Below are 13,747 nucleotides of genomic sequence, written 5' to 3' on the forward strand. Positions count from 1 at the left end.
AGCAAATGTGGGGATGACGGAAATAGGGGTCACCCACACGGACAGTGGGGCCTATCTTCAGTGACCAGTGTGTTTTGATCACCCAAGCTGAACATTGTGGAGTGAGCAGTCACGTTCATGTGCTGTGAGGACAAAATCTTTGTCAGAAAACGAGGGCTTTGCAGGCCTACAACAGCACTTTCACCCAGCCTCACGTCACACCCAACAACCAGCACAAATGTCATAAAGCTGAACGTGTAGCCAAAACAACAGGACGAGAAGAAACAGGTTTCACCACCTTGCAGGAATGGTGGACAGGCTTCCTAGGACACCAGAGTCACCAACTCATAAACCAAACACTCAATTAGACTTTTCAAAGTTAGAAACTTTGAAAGGTACCATTAAGAAAATATAAAAGGCAAGCCACAGACAGGAAGAAGCCACGCACAACGCCTATATCTGATGGAGTACTTATATCCAAAATATATAAAGAGCTCCTATAATTCAATAGTAAAAATACAAGCAAGTTACGAAAAAACAAGCAAAATATTGGAACTGACAACTCACAAATAAGATGTGCAAATGGCCAGTAAGTTTACATAAATAGGTCCGAAGTCAAGAGAAATGCAAGTCAAAGCCACAATGAGAGACCACCTCACACCCACTGGGAGGGCTGAAATTTAATAAACAAAGCCTTGGCATATGTGAGGAGCCTCTGGGCTTCCACATATCACCAGTGGGAGGTGAAATGGCACAGCCACTTCAGAACACAGTCTGGCAGTTCCTTATGAAGGTGAACACTCACCTGTCCTATGACCCAGTCATTCTCCACTTGTGTGTTTACCCGGAGAAATGAGAACTTCTGTCCATACAAACACTTGTGTTCTTATGGTCTTAGCAGCATTGTTCATTATGGCCAAAGAATGGAAGCGGCCCAAATGCCTGCACTCCCATCCTGGGCCACACAGATGACAGAGCTGCATCCTGGCAGTGGGGATATGGGGGCGCCTGGCAGGCAGTGATCTAGGGCTTCCAAGCTCTACTCGTGTGCACAGCTGGGCCGGCCCCGTGGCCCTGACATCCAGGCCTTGCTCTCTGGATTGGTCTCTGTGATCAGCACATTCTTTGCTCGAGTTTGCTCCCAAATATTTAAATATCCACCTGTAAGCATTTACGAGCTCACATTCTTAATTCAAATAACACCAGGTGCATGGATGTGGAGTACTGTGTATTCAAATAAATAGTCTAACAAATTCCAAATAAGTAAGTTGGCAAATTTGTTTCAAGTCATTAAGCAGATTACACAGTTTAAAGACTCAGAGAATTCATTACACCTTCAGTGCTTCCAGCAAAACTCAGCTGGCAGTGCCCCCAGGAAGAGTTGCATGCTCGAAGGCCATCCTGGGGCAGCGAGCACCCCGCCATCCCAGAGCCTGACATCACCTTGCTGCCTGATCCTTGGACCTCCTGTGGCAGCCTGCTTCTGTCAAGCCACTCTAAGGATTTTGAGTCTTGCTTGTCTGTTCGGAGGAGATAGATTTCATAGACCAACTCCCAGGGCAGAAGGTGTTAATTGCTGGCACCCTGTCCCTCCCCTGGGAAGGGGAAATGACAGGGCAATTTTGTCCCGGTAAAGACACGCATGAAGTGGCACCGTTTCTGCTGAAGAGGAGTCCCCACGTGGTGCAAGCACCGCCAGCCCTCGTTCCCAGAGTGCGCCACAGATCTCTGCCACCTCCAGCCACAGCCCTTGGTTCCTTACACACGAGCCCACCCTTCTGCTCCGCCCCTGCACCCTGCGGATAGGCAGCTCCGGTAGCCAGAGCGCACCCCGAGCCCCGGGCCAGGGGCCACCCGGGGCCCTGCTCCCCCAGCGCTGCAGCCGGGCTGGTGGTGGCCAGCAGCGTTTGCGCCCTCCTTGCTCAGTGTTGCTGCTAGTTTGTCAGCCTTGCCCCAAGGCGCTCAGAGGGAATGGGACGGGGACAGCTAGTCGGGCTTTGGAGGCCCTGCCCCCAGCCAATGAAGCCTGTCTTTGCCTGCTCTCTCCAGGAAAACTCAGCATAGCTCCCTGGACCAGAGCTCCCCGCCCCAGAGCGGTGTGTCAGCCTCCTACAATCACCCGGTCCTGGGCATGTATGACGCCAAAGACGACTTTCCTCTCCGTAAAACAGGTCAGTGTCCTGGCTTTGCTGTTGCCCTGGGGGGGACAGGTGGGGCTCTAAACGGGTGCCTCGCACTCCCCAGGTGCTGAGCCACTCTGAAATTCTGCATTCAGAGAGAGTATTCTCCTCTGGCTTTTAAGTATTTGCTTTATTTATTAGGGCATCATTTTAAAATGGATTTAATTCTCAGGCATCCCCTATCATTCACATCTCAGGCAGTACACCTCATATATGCACCCCTAATTTCTAAAACTCCAGCTCAAGTTTAGACAGCGTTCCGGTTTACTCCTCTTCTGTCAGTGTGCCGCACAGTGTTCCGGCCCAAAGCATCCTGCGGTGGGCGCATGGACACAGCAGCTCCTGGTAGTGGGCCTCCAGGTGACCAGCCAGCCAGTCAGTGGGGGCCCCAACGCGAAGGGACATCTGTACGAGAAAGAAACGCACCGTGTCCTGCAGGCAGGCACCTCAGGGCTGTGGGCAGCGTCTGTTACGAGCCAGAGGGACAGGGTGTTCAGACGGGTGTGGCTCTCCTGGACTTTCTCCAGTGCTCATGATGGCCTCAGTGGGCAGTGGCTTTTAGGAAAGAGCAGCACGGCTGTGGGCAGTGCACGGGGATGGAGGGGCAGAGCCAGAGTGGGAGGGCCTTCTGGGGCCTTGTCCCCCTGGGTGTGGGCCTGAGCTGTGGCAGGCCTGGAGGGGGGCGTGCCCCGGTCCCAGGAGCAGCAGGCCGAGCCCGGGTGGCAGGGCGGCAGGGGCCCTGGGGCACACCGCTTCACGGAAATGAGGCCTCTGGCAAGGTTTTTCTATCATAAACACACATTTTGTCTTACCAAAATGCTTTAGAGCAGCTCCACATGGCTCTTCACCCTTGTGGTTAGGCACTGGGGCATGGGGCTGAGGCACCTGCCAGCCTGTCCTAATGTCTGAGAAGCCCTGGGGCCTCTCAGTAGGCAGAGCTGTGCCCGAGAGGACTCGGGGTGGCACACAGAGAGTGGACCCCAGACCCTGAACTGGAAGTTGGAGGAGGGCCTGACCAGCGTCCCAGGGGTGTGAGGGGCATTGCCCCATCAGTTAGCCATGGCACTGATGCTGGGCCCTGGAGCCTTGACCAGGGTGTTAGAGGGGTGGGCAGAGACCCTCCGAGGCAGCCGGAGGGTCCTGCAGACATGGGCAGGGCTCTGGTTTGGCTTGAAGCCCTTACTTGCTGAAAGTGAGTGCAGAGCTTGTCTTTTCTGTTTGAATGTGGGGTTCTCACCCCTGTAGCTGCCGAGAAGGGTCTCAGGTTTCACCAGAGAGAGCCTGCGGGCTCCATAGAAAGGAACCTGGGCCACGTCCCCTGAATTGACCCCTACACCACCCCCCTTTCGGGAGACGGGTGCTGGGTCAGCCACCCTAAATCAGCAAACGTGTCACGGTGAGCAGCAGGCACACTGCCCAGAGAGACACCCTGGGGCCCAGAGGCACAGAACGCGCCTGCCCCAGGGCCCTGGTCCTGGAATGACAGGAGCAGGGAGCTACCCTCTCTCTGAGGGCATGAGGGGGTCGGGGGCGGAGGCCGTGGGCTCCCCGCTGGGCTTGGTCTGGATCTTCCATGAGTTCTGTGGCTCTCTGTGACAGGTCCCTGGTTCTCCTGGCCTGTTTCCCATCAGCAAAATGGGGCCAGATGCCCACTTCCTCCTGCCCTGGGTGCAGCCAGCATGGCACAGGAGGAAGCAGGGGGCTGAGGGCCTGGTCACCCAGCAGGGCCATCCACCTCTCGCTAAGGGCCCTTGCCATGCTGGAAAACACTTCCAACTCTTCTCCCTGGGGCCCCAGGGAAGGGCAATGATGTCACCTCCCCATCTGGCCCGAAGCAGCCCCCTGCATGTGCTCACACCCCCAGCTCCAAACAGAACACGGGCAGAGTGCTCACTGGGAATGGCTCTTCCCCTCAACCGAGCAAGCAAGGTCTGCCCACCCGGAGGCCGGCTCCTGTTAGGACCCACGGAACCTGGCCCAGAACACTGGCAGCAAAGGTCCCTGGAAGACTCCGGATGTGGGCTAGGGGGCTATGATCTTTGTGCCCAAGGCCCTTTTGGTCTTGTTTCTGTGGTTGTGGCTCCGTGCTGGTCTGCTCTCCCACTGGGACTCCTGGAAGCAAAGCCTGAGGCACCGTTTGCCATGAACCTGGGGCCACAGTGCTGACCCCAGGCAAGCTTCCCTGGGAGCTGCTGGGCTCCTCCCCATACTTCGGGACGTGCTTTTGGAAATGCACAGAACTTAATTAAGAACTCATCCGCATTATTAAGTTTTTAAAAAGATATCACTTGCACATTAATACTAATAATGTGAGGATTTCAGAGGAACTGTATAAGCACTTCAGGGAACAGTGTGCAGTCAGGTGTCCTGCATCCCCCCAGAGGCTTCTGCTCTCCCACTTGACGCTGCTGATGCTAAATGATTTACATCTGTGCATCTCTGCAGGCTCCATAATGTGAGATTTCAAAAAATGGAATTTGAGTTACAGAATGCTTTAAATGAATTAAATCAGTGATCTTTAGTAAATGTGATAGACACTTGAAATCCCATGATTTTGATTTCGCCCTAACTGATGCTGACCTTGCACACAGTTTGCCCACCTCTCTGGCTGATGGGCAGTCATACTATGTGCACACGTGTGAAATGCGTGGCCACACTGTCGCCCGCACGTGCCTGTTCCTTGGGGGCCTGTGGGTGGCGTTTGCTCCTGCCCCGTCTCAAGAGAAGAGTGCCTGGACTCTCCGAGCCCTTGCCTCCTCGGGACCCGTCGGCGGGGCCCGGCTGGGCGGCGCCCCACTCCTCAGCTGCCATGTGGGGGAAGCTTCATGTGTCTCCTGGAGTTCTGCCAGCTGTAAGCACCCACCTGCCAGGACTGAGGGGTGACCAAGGCCACGTTTGCTGCGTGCTCAGAGGTGGCCTGGCTGCAGGGTCTGCTCCTGTGGGCCAGGCTGTTAGGAGGCCCTGGGCCCTTTCACCACCCAACCACCGATTTCTGCCAGACTGAGCACTCCCCGGCCATTTCCTCAGGGACCCCCTTGGGGAAGGCCGCGCGCTGAAACAAACTCCCGACATTCACAGCCAGAATTCACAGCCAGGTCTGGCCGGCAGGGTGCGCCCTGCTCTGCTGGGTTTCAGGACTCATGTCCCAGCTCCTGGCTGGTGTTCACCACCCGAGCACCCACCTGCTGAATCCAGGCGCCAGCCCGAGACCAGTTCCCACCCCCGTGATTGACAGAGGGCATCACCACCTCCCACTGGGATGTGGCCGGGCTCGTTGCCTCTACGGTGTGGAGCAGGTGAGGTGGCATCTGCCCCTTCGCACTGCTGCTCCTGGACCACCCGGAACAACCACCCCACTCTGAATTTCTGAGTATCTTCAGATTGAGGCATGAAGACATCCGGGAAGTGTCCCACATCACCGACCACCATGCCCCCTGACGTCAGCGGGCCACCGCCACTTGGCCAGCGCCTGCAGTCCAGCGAAGCACTGGAGTCCATGGCTGGGCTGGAGGGAGGGTGCTTTTCCACTTTTAAAAGCAAACTGAGTTTTGTCATATTCGGGGATTTTTTGTCTGGTAGCATCTTCATGTTAATGTGTTCTAAGGTATTAGCCGCTGTGAATTTTTTATGACTCTTAAATTGCCATCTTCTGTGACTTTTGATTAATGAAACAAGACAGGAACAAAACAAACCCTGTCATCACCCACCATCCTCTTCCCACATGCTGGTGGCAGCAGGAACCTCAGCCCTGGAAGCTGTGCCCTGCATGGCCCCCACTGTCCGGGGCAGCCTCGGAGGCTCCTCGGACACGGCATCCTGGCAGTGGACTCTCCCCCAGCAGGACACCGGGCCAGCTGGCCCCCGTGGAGATTGTCCTCCCATCGTTTGAGGAAGCACAGCCCAGCTGGTGCTCCTGAGGAGTCTCTCTCCTGGGCCCCGTGGAGAATCACCACACTGAGTGCAGGTGCAGCCCCCAGCCGGGTGTGACATGGGGGCAGGCCGGGCCGGCTCAGGGCACCAAGGTCCCTATCGTCCTTGCACCAGTCTGGGCACTGGGCTGGAGACACTCAGCTGCCAGCCTGGATTCGTCCCCGTAGCAGGGGCCCCTCTGGCTCTTCCTTCTGGAACACCCACCTCGCTCTGTACCCCCTGGCCCTGATGGCCCGAGTCTGCAGCTGTTTCCAGGAAATGAGATGGGGGAAACAGGACGGTTCCCTTCTTTGTTGGGCGAGGCAGAGCTCTTAGGGGAGGCCAGCCCTCACCTTCCAGTGCCCTGGGAAGGCAGCCTCGCTGAGCATGCTTGCCCATCGGTAAGGTACTGTGCGGTGACTTCCAAGGGTGTTCAGTTGATTGCAGACCCGTGACTGTACCGCCTGCATGATAGGCAGGTTGGAGGGGGCGGGGTCAGGATGTGTGGCTGCAGAGCAGGAGGCGGAGCCTGGTGCCTGGTGGGGCGGGGCCTGGGTGGGGGCTCCCCTCCCCGTTCCCTGTGGGTCTCCCTCCCTGTCTGTGTCCTGTCAGTGGTATACCTGTACTGCCATCAGAGTGCTTGTGGGTCATCACATTTCACCTTTTTACCCAGTCCAGTCACTGAAAATCCCCCTGACTCTCCCGTCATGCTGCGCGGGGAGCAGTGGCACTCATGGTTCTTCCCACAGCCCCCAGTGCCCCAGAGCAAATTCCATGATGGGGAGAGCACGCGTGCCCATTAGCAGCTGGCAGGGACCCTCGTGGATGCTGGGCCTACCCACCATGCCCACTCCCAGTAAGCTGGGATCCAGATTTGGTTTCCCCGCTGTCCCAGGAGGGCCTAGCAAGGCCTGTCTCCCTAGGGTGCTGCCTCGGCAGTGCAGAGGGCCCGAGCCAGAACAGCACAGGCCTCCCTGCCTGTTTCCCTGCTGTACTTGGCGTTTGTTGAGCACGCCCCGGGCCCTGCGCCACCAGAGCAGGTGAGGACAGGCCACGGTTCGCAGTGGCCTCCAGTCCCACAGGAGCAGGTGGACTACAGGGTCCAGACCCAAGGCAAGCATCAGGGTGGACCTGGGGGGCCGGGCGGAAGGGAGCCCGGGCTGGTGCAGGGAGGGCTGGGCGTTGACTGCAGTATGGCCGAGCAGATCGGACTGTCTTGAGTCTCCTGGGAGGCCCTGGCCCACTGTGCTGGCCTCTGGTCCCAGGGCCCCTTTCCAGAGCCTGCAGCCCAGCAGGGCTTCCTGCCCTGAGGTCTGCCAGAGGTGAAGCTGCGGGCATAGCCTGGGGAGTACCAGGGTGGGTTACTTCTGCCCCGTAGCCACAAAACATCCATAAGTAAATGAATTTTCCCCTACATGCCAGTGAACTGGGTATTATGGGAAGCTGACTTCACGTCAGCGTGGAGAGAAAACCAGTTGCCAGGAAGAAGGGCAGGGCTGTGTCTTCACCCGGGATGCCCAGCTCCGCATTTGGGAGTGGCTGTTTCACCCACAGGCAATGCCGATTGCTGAGTGGTCTGCATCTTGTCCTGGTGTGGTGACAGCCCGCAGCACGGGCGAGAATCCACCGGCCGCACCCTGCGCTTCTCCCTTGGGGCACAAGCACCCAGGGCCTTTTGGCCCCCTGCTCAGTGCCAGGGCCAGGGCCAGTGGGATCTGCCCTTTCTCAGCGGCCTTCGAGCAAGAATGGTGCTCCTGGCGCAGCGCCAAGGAGTGCAGGCCAGCAGAGCGTCCAGCTGTCAGGCGGGCCGCTCCCTCAGGGCCTCGGGGGCTTTTGTGGTCGGCAATCTTCCGCTGACTTTGTGCTCTTAGAAGAACGGATCTCTGTGTGTTCAGAGGCTTAAAAAGGCTTTGCTGTGCTTTTCTAAAGAAACTTCTAGAGATGGCAAGCATGGTTGAATACTAGGCAGCTTCCTTATCAAGAACCTGGCTCGCACGTTGTCCTGTGTTCCAGCCTCCAAACTTTGACATCAGACTCGAGCTTCTAATGTGAAGAAGACAGTTAGATGGTAAACATCTTTTTCAAATACTCATATTTCACTGTTCAGCGGTATAACCACACTGAGCTTGATGGCCAACTGAAATAAGCTATTGAGACACTGACTGGGCAGGGTAGAGGGTGTAGAAAAACACATGCCTTTAAGCCACATGTAGAATGCTTTTTCCCTTGTTAAAAAGTTACATAAGTAACATGCTTATAGCAAACTAAATGCGTACATCCTGAACCTACTTCCCAGAGGCAGCTGCTGCTATTAACTTGGTACCTATCTGTCCAGATGTTTTCTGTGCCTCCGTGCAGGGGTGTGTGTCTGTGTGCGGTGTGTGTGCACAGTTGCCTTTTAGTTAACAAAAATAACTGCTTCGTGTTTTGTCCTGTAACTTTTTCAACTGATACTGTATCATGAGTACCATTCCATTTCAGTGTATATTGTTCTGTATTGCAGTATATGGATATTATATAACTGTTTTTGAGTTTTTATTTTGCCAACAAATACGGGCACTTGTGCTAGTGTTTCTGTAGGATAGATTCCTAAAGATGGAACTGCCAGTTCAAAGGGTATGTGTATTTTCAAATGCCACTGGCAGCTCGTGAGAGTCCAGTACCCCCGTCCCTGAGGGGCATGACCACAGTCCGTTCTTGCCGATCGGAAGGGCGAGAACAGGCTCCCTTCGATGTTTCAGTGGTGGTGCCGTCGCTGTAGTGACGTGGGTGTCTGTTTCATGTGTTCTGGTGGAATGGGAGCTGTGCCAGCAGGGGCCGGGCACCACACGGGAGACCCTGGGACTGAAGTCCTGGGGTGCAGTGTGGCCATGCCGCGGAGCTCAGGGTCCTGCCAGGTGTGTCTTTCTTGTCCAGCCCTTGTGCCCAGCGTCCAGAACCATGCTAGCACGTGGGCAGAGCCCATTGGTGTTCAGGGGAGCGTGTTTACTGGCAGTTCCTCTTTCCGCTTCTCCGCTGAGTGTTTTTGTGTTGCTTCGCAGTCATGCTTTATATGTTCATATCGATCCTGGCTCTGACATGTGTGCTACAAAAATTATATTCCTGTCTGCCGTTCGTCCTTGCACAGCTTTTTTATTATCAGAGTAAATGTGCATGAATGAAAGAGCCCTGCAAGACACGGCAGGAATCACCCCGCCCTCGTCAGGACAGATGAGGTATAGGGTGCCCACGTAAACAGCGCGCTGTGGCTGCCCCGACTCTCATGGAACTGGCTTTCCTTAAGTCATTCTTTCACATTTGCTTCGTTCTCTGTACGTCATTAATTCCGCCGCACCTTCTGGCAGACGGGGAGCCTTTCCTGCTTGGCTGCGTGGCCCTTCCTGCAGCCCCACCGGTGTCCCCGGGCACCTGCCTCCTTCCCTGACTCCACTGCTGCTTCATCCTTGGGTTCTGCCCTTCGTTTTGGTCGGGCACGTGTCCGGTAGCTTTCTGAGAAGTAGTGCGCGGGACACATTTTGAGGGTCTTTGCTGGTAACGCCTCCATTCGGGCCCCCACCTGATCGGCGAGGCGGCTGGATGCAGGAGTCGCGCTCCTTCGGGAGCCTCCGATCTTATCTCGGCCTCAGGGCGGCTGTCGTGGGTCCAGCACTGCTCGGGGCTGATGCCGGCCCCAGAGTCCGGACAGCGCACGGCGCCTGCCCGGCCTGGGCTGTGGTCCGTGGCCACCCGGGCCCCAGGCCTCCCTCTGGGGAGTGGCGTGTCTCAGTCACGTCTGCAATTTTCTCTGCTCTGTCCTCTCTGGGCATTATTTAAATTAGATGTTGGGCCTTTTCACTCCCATTTACCAAGTTTCTCAACTTTTTCTTGAAGTCATCTTTTAACACTCCGCTTTGTCCCGTGGCTGCGCTGTTCCCCTGGCTGTCGTTTCCAGATCTCAGGGAGGGGCGGCTGCCCGCACTTACTGTGTGCTCTGTCCACGTGCCAGGGCCACAGCAACGTCCACGCATCCTTCCTTGCCCACATTCTGCCTCCTCGCCAGCTAGAGGCATGGAGCTGGACCCCAGGACAGCACTGCTTCCCGATCATGCACAGCCAGGGTCACTTGCATCCCCTCCCCCACCAGACCATCAGGCAGTTCAGACGTTCCCACCCTGCGGGCAGCTGGGCTGTAAGTCTCCGGAAGTCAGAGCCCCATGGAGTGAGTGTGGGCGTCAGGGTGAGTGAAGAACGGGCCCACCTCTAGCCTGGAGGCACTTCCTGCCCATGAGGGGCAGGTGCAGAGGCTGGAGTCGAATTCTAAGATGGAGGCTGGGGTGGCTTTATCCTCCACCTGTCACCTACGTGGCTGCCTTGAAGGAAACTCGCTGGCCCCACAGCTTCCCCGGGAGAGGCAGGCTGTGTCTGTTCACCTGGAACCCTCCTAGGGTGCCATTCTCCTTACGTACGCGCTGGGTCTGCCAGGTCGCCTGCAGCCCTGTGAGAAGCAGCAAGGTGTATCCTGTGTTTATGGCCCTTGGCCGCCTTGGCAGGGATGTGTCTGAGGGCCTCAGGTGCAGGCAGAGCTATGGCAGGGCCTGTGCACCCTAAGCTCACTGGCTGCCCCTGTGGCAGGGGGCGGCAACTCGCCTGCGTCCTAAGCTCTGGCCACCATGCAGGCTGTCTGGGTGTTACAGACATTTTCAAGTTTCAAGAAGTACGCTTACGAGCAGCTGCACTGGTAAGTCACTGTTCCTGCTCTGAGGGGTGTGCATGACTCGTTTCCGTGGGCTTGACCCTGGACCAGAGGCCGCCAGAGAGTGGGAGGGCAGGAGGAGTGGGGCCCTTGAGCCACAGTCACGCCCCCTCCCCACACAGCGGCGACCGTAGGGAGAACCTGGACCTGGAAGCTGGTGGGGCAGGCGGCTCCCTGGGAGGAGGCTGCCCCCCTTTCCTCCCGGTGCCCGTGCCGGCATGTTCCACAGGAGTTGGTCTGGAGGGATGGGAGGGCCCTGGCCTCAGCCGGCCCCAGGCAGTGCCCATGAGGTGCAGGGGGCCCCCTTGTGCTTCAAACCCTGCTGCAGGCAGGGCCCCCGCTTGGCGATGCTCTGTCATCGTCGGAGTGAAATTCTTTACATCTTGAGCACAGGGCTCCCGGTGTCCATTTGGCCCTGGGCTCTGCATGGGTTGGGGCCATGCAGGGAGGGCAATGAGCCCTGTGTTGAGTCCCGCTTTGCAGGATGAGCACCACTGAGTCCACCCAGGATAAGGGTGGTGGGCAGATCCTTCGGGTGTTTGTGAATTCTGTGTTCAAGTGCTGAGGGGTTGGAAAGGGAGGAGGGGGGAGCAGGAAGAAAAGAAACGAGCAAAGTGCTTTCAGGCGGCGACCCCGCTGCTCTGTGCCATGGGGAGGGCGTGGGGGTTGGGGAGGGCTGATGACCAGCAGCAGCGGCTGTCCAGGGCGTGGGGCCTGTCCTGTAGGCTGAGGCCACGCCAGGAGCCTGGGTCCTTGGGGGATGCAGGGGGTGGGCGAGGGACAGTGTGGCTGCCCAGCCTATGACCTGGCCAGCGATGTCGGTCAGCAGGTGCACTGATGCAGAATGACCTTCAGGGACTGGGGGAGGCCCAGGCGCTGGCCCTGGGGTGACCCAGTACCACCATACCACCCACACACCTCCTCCTGCTACCACATCAGGGCCACCACAGAAAGGGGACCCCACGGCAGGGTCAGGGGCCGACGAGCTGCCTCTGATGGGGCCTATGCTGCCCTGGACGCTCCAAAGCCACTTCTCCCCGTGGCGGCAGCTTCTGTCCCGGGGTGGACAGACAGTCTCTGGGCCTGGAGTCGTTCCAGCCGAGACTGGTGGTAGGAGAAGAGCCATTGTTTTCTTGCCTGTTAATAGGTAGAGTTGGGGCTTTTTTCTCTCTTTAGATAATGATAAGAAAAACAGAAATGAATAAAACACGTGAACCTTCAGTGATCTCAAGATAAGCATTAAAAACATTAGCAGTGGCCTCTGTAGGCTGCTGGGAAGGCTGTTTGGCGGTTGAATGCTCCTGGTCATCAGCGAGTGCTTGCTCACTTTGAGCTCTGCGAGGCCGGATGGGCGTCTGCCCTGTGGGTGCCCTCCAGAGCGGGTGCCACAGCTGGAAAAGCGTGGGAGGCTCCATTTAGGTGGCCTGCTTCTTCCTCCTGCTTCCAGGGCCCACAGAGCAGCTGCTCTTAGCCACGCAGCCTCTTTCGGGGTCACCCAGAACTCACCGGCCCGTCTCCCCGTGCTCCCCAGAGGGTGGCGTCACCGCGGCCAGGAGATGCGCGTGTGCCTGATTCTCGTAACTCCGACCATCTTTACTCTGAGTCCAGGAAACTCATTCGTATTGCTTGTTGCTCTAGAGAGCAATGAAATTCTTGTTCCAGAAAGATTAAAAACAGCAGGATTTGCTGATTAGGGGGTAAAAACTCACAAATTTGTAAATGTACAAGTAGTAGAGGCTTGAAAGCAGTCAAGTAGGACTTCAGAACTCACACGTCTCCACAGCAGGCTTCCTGTCGTCCTCACTGAGAGCTGATGGCCTCACGTGGCTGGAGAGCCTGTGCCGGGAGCACAGACGGGGCAGCCTGACGCAGTGAGGCAGCCCTCCCCCAGGCAGCCTCACCAGAGCGCCGCGCGTCCCAAGGCGCGCCTGCCCCCCAGGTGTGCAACTCAGCTGGTTGGGGGCAGTCCCGGCGATCTCCGGAGCACTGTGGGCTTCAAGTTGCAGATTTGCAAATGGCTCTGTCCACACAAGCAGAGCTCATAACCTAACCAAACCAAGCCAAAACACCTGTGCCGTGTGGTCAGGTGGCCACCGAGAGCTGGGTGCTCACCAGCACGCAGGTGTGGAAAGCTGGCTGGCTAGCCCTCCTCAGGCGGTTCTGGCCACGGCACCCTCTTGGCCTTGCGCTCTAGGAGCGCAAGTAGGCAGGTGCTTATGGGTCGTTACCCCATATTTTGATACACAGTGAGCAGGGAGGTGGCTAATGCAGAAGTCACAGTACCATTCTGGGGCCAAAGCCCTGAGCCGCCCTTGATTGTTTTCTCCCCACTGCTGGTAAAACACAGTAACAGCGTTACTTTCGCTGGTACCTCCAACTCACACATAACCTGGGTCTGGAGAAATTCAGCCAGAGGCATCGGGTGTATTTTACCTGTTACCTGGGACTCGTGACGAGACTGAAACTGCCCTGCACACAGGGCTCAGGGGCGCTGCTTTCCTGCCCTGGAATGACACCCACGCTAGGCAAATACCCACCCAGCATACACATTTTTAAACCACTAACGAGATACCTTGATCCCAGCTACATCTGCCTGGCAGTAACGGCATCTCCTTTCCACGCAGCTTCTGAACCAAACCTGAAATTACGGTCCAGGCTAAAGCAGAAGGTGGCTGAAAGACGGAGCAGCCCCCTGTTACGCAGGAAAGATGGGCCAGTGGTTACTGCTCTTAAAAAGCGTCCCTTGGATGTCACAGGTATGTCAGCTGAGTAGTTAACATCCCACTGCCCCCACCCATTGCCCCACCTGCTGCCTTCCATGAGGCTCTGCTGCCCCCACCCACTGCCCCCACCTGCTGCTCTCCGTGAGGCTCTGCTGTCCCCACCCACTGCCCCCACCTGCTGCCCTCCGTGAGGCTCTGCTGCTGTGGTGATTCCCTTAGCCCCT

The 13,747-nt window shown here is 57.1% G+C and overlaps 1 protein-coding gene across 27 annotated transcripts in view; it reads left to right on the forward strand.

Moving 5' to 3' along the window:
• Nucleotides 1-13,747, forward strand: part of HDAC4 (histone deacetylase 4) — a 281,717-nt gene that overhangs the window by 195,387 nt on the left and 72,583 nt on the right. For all 27 annotated transcript variants that reach the window (XM_073217864.1, XM_073217865.1, XM_073217880.1 and 24 more), the window contains 2 exons: nt 2,029-2,150; nt 13,425-13,556. In XM_073217864.1, the coding sequence (XP_073073965.1) occupies nt 2,029-2,150; nt 13,425-13,556 (254 nt within the window). The remainder of the gene's footprint in view (nt 1-2,028; nt 2,151-13,424; nt 13,557-13,747) is intronic.

This window comes from Manis javanica, chromosome 12 (genome assembly GCF_040802235.1).
Source record: "Manis javanica isolate MJ-LG chromosome 12, MJ_LKY, whole genome shotgun sequence".
Classification (NCBI taxonomy): Eukaryota; Metazoa; Chordata; class Mammalia; order Pholidota; family Manidae; genus Manis; species Manis javanica.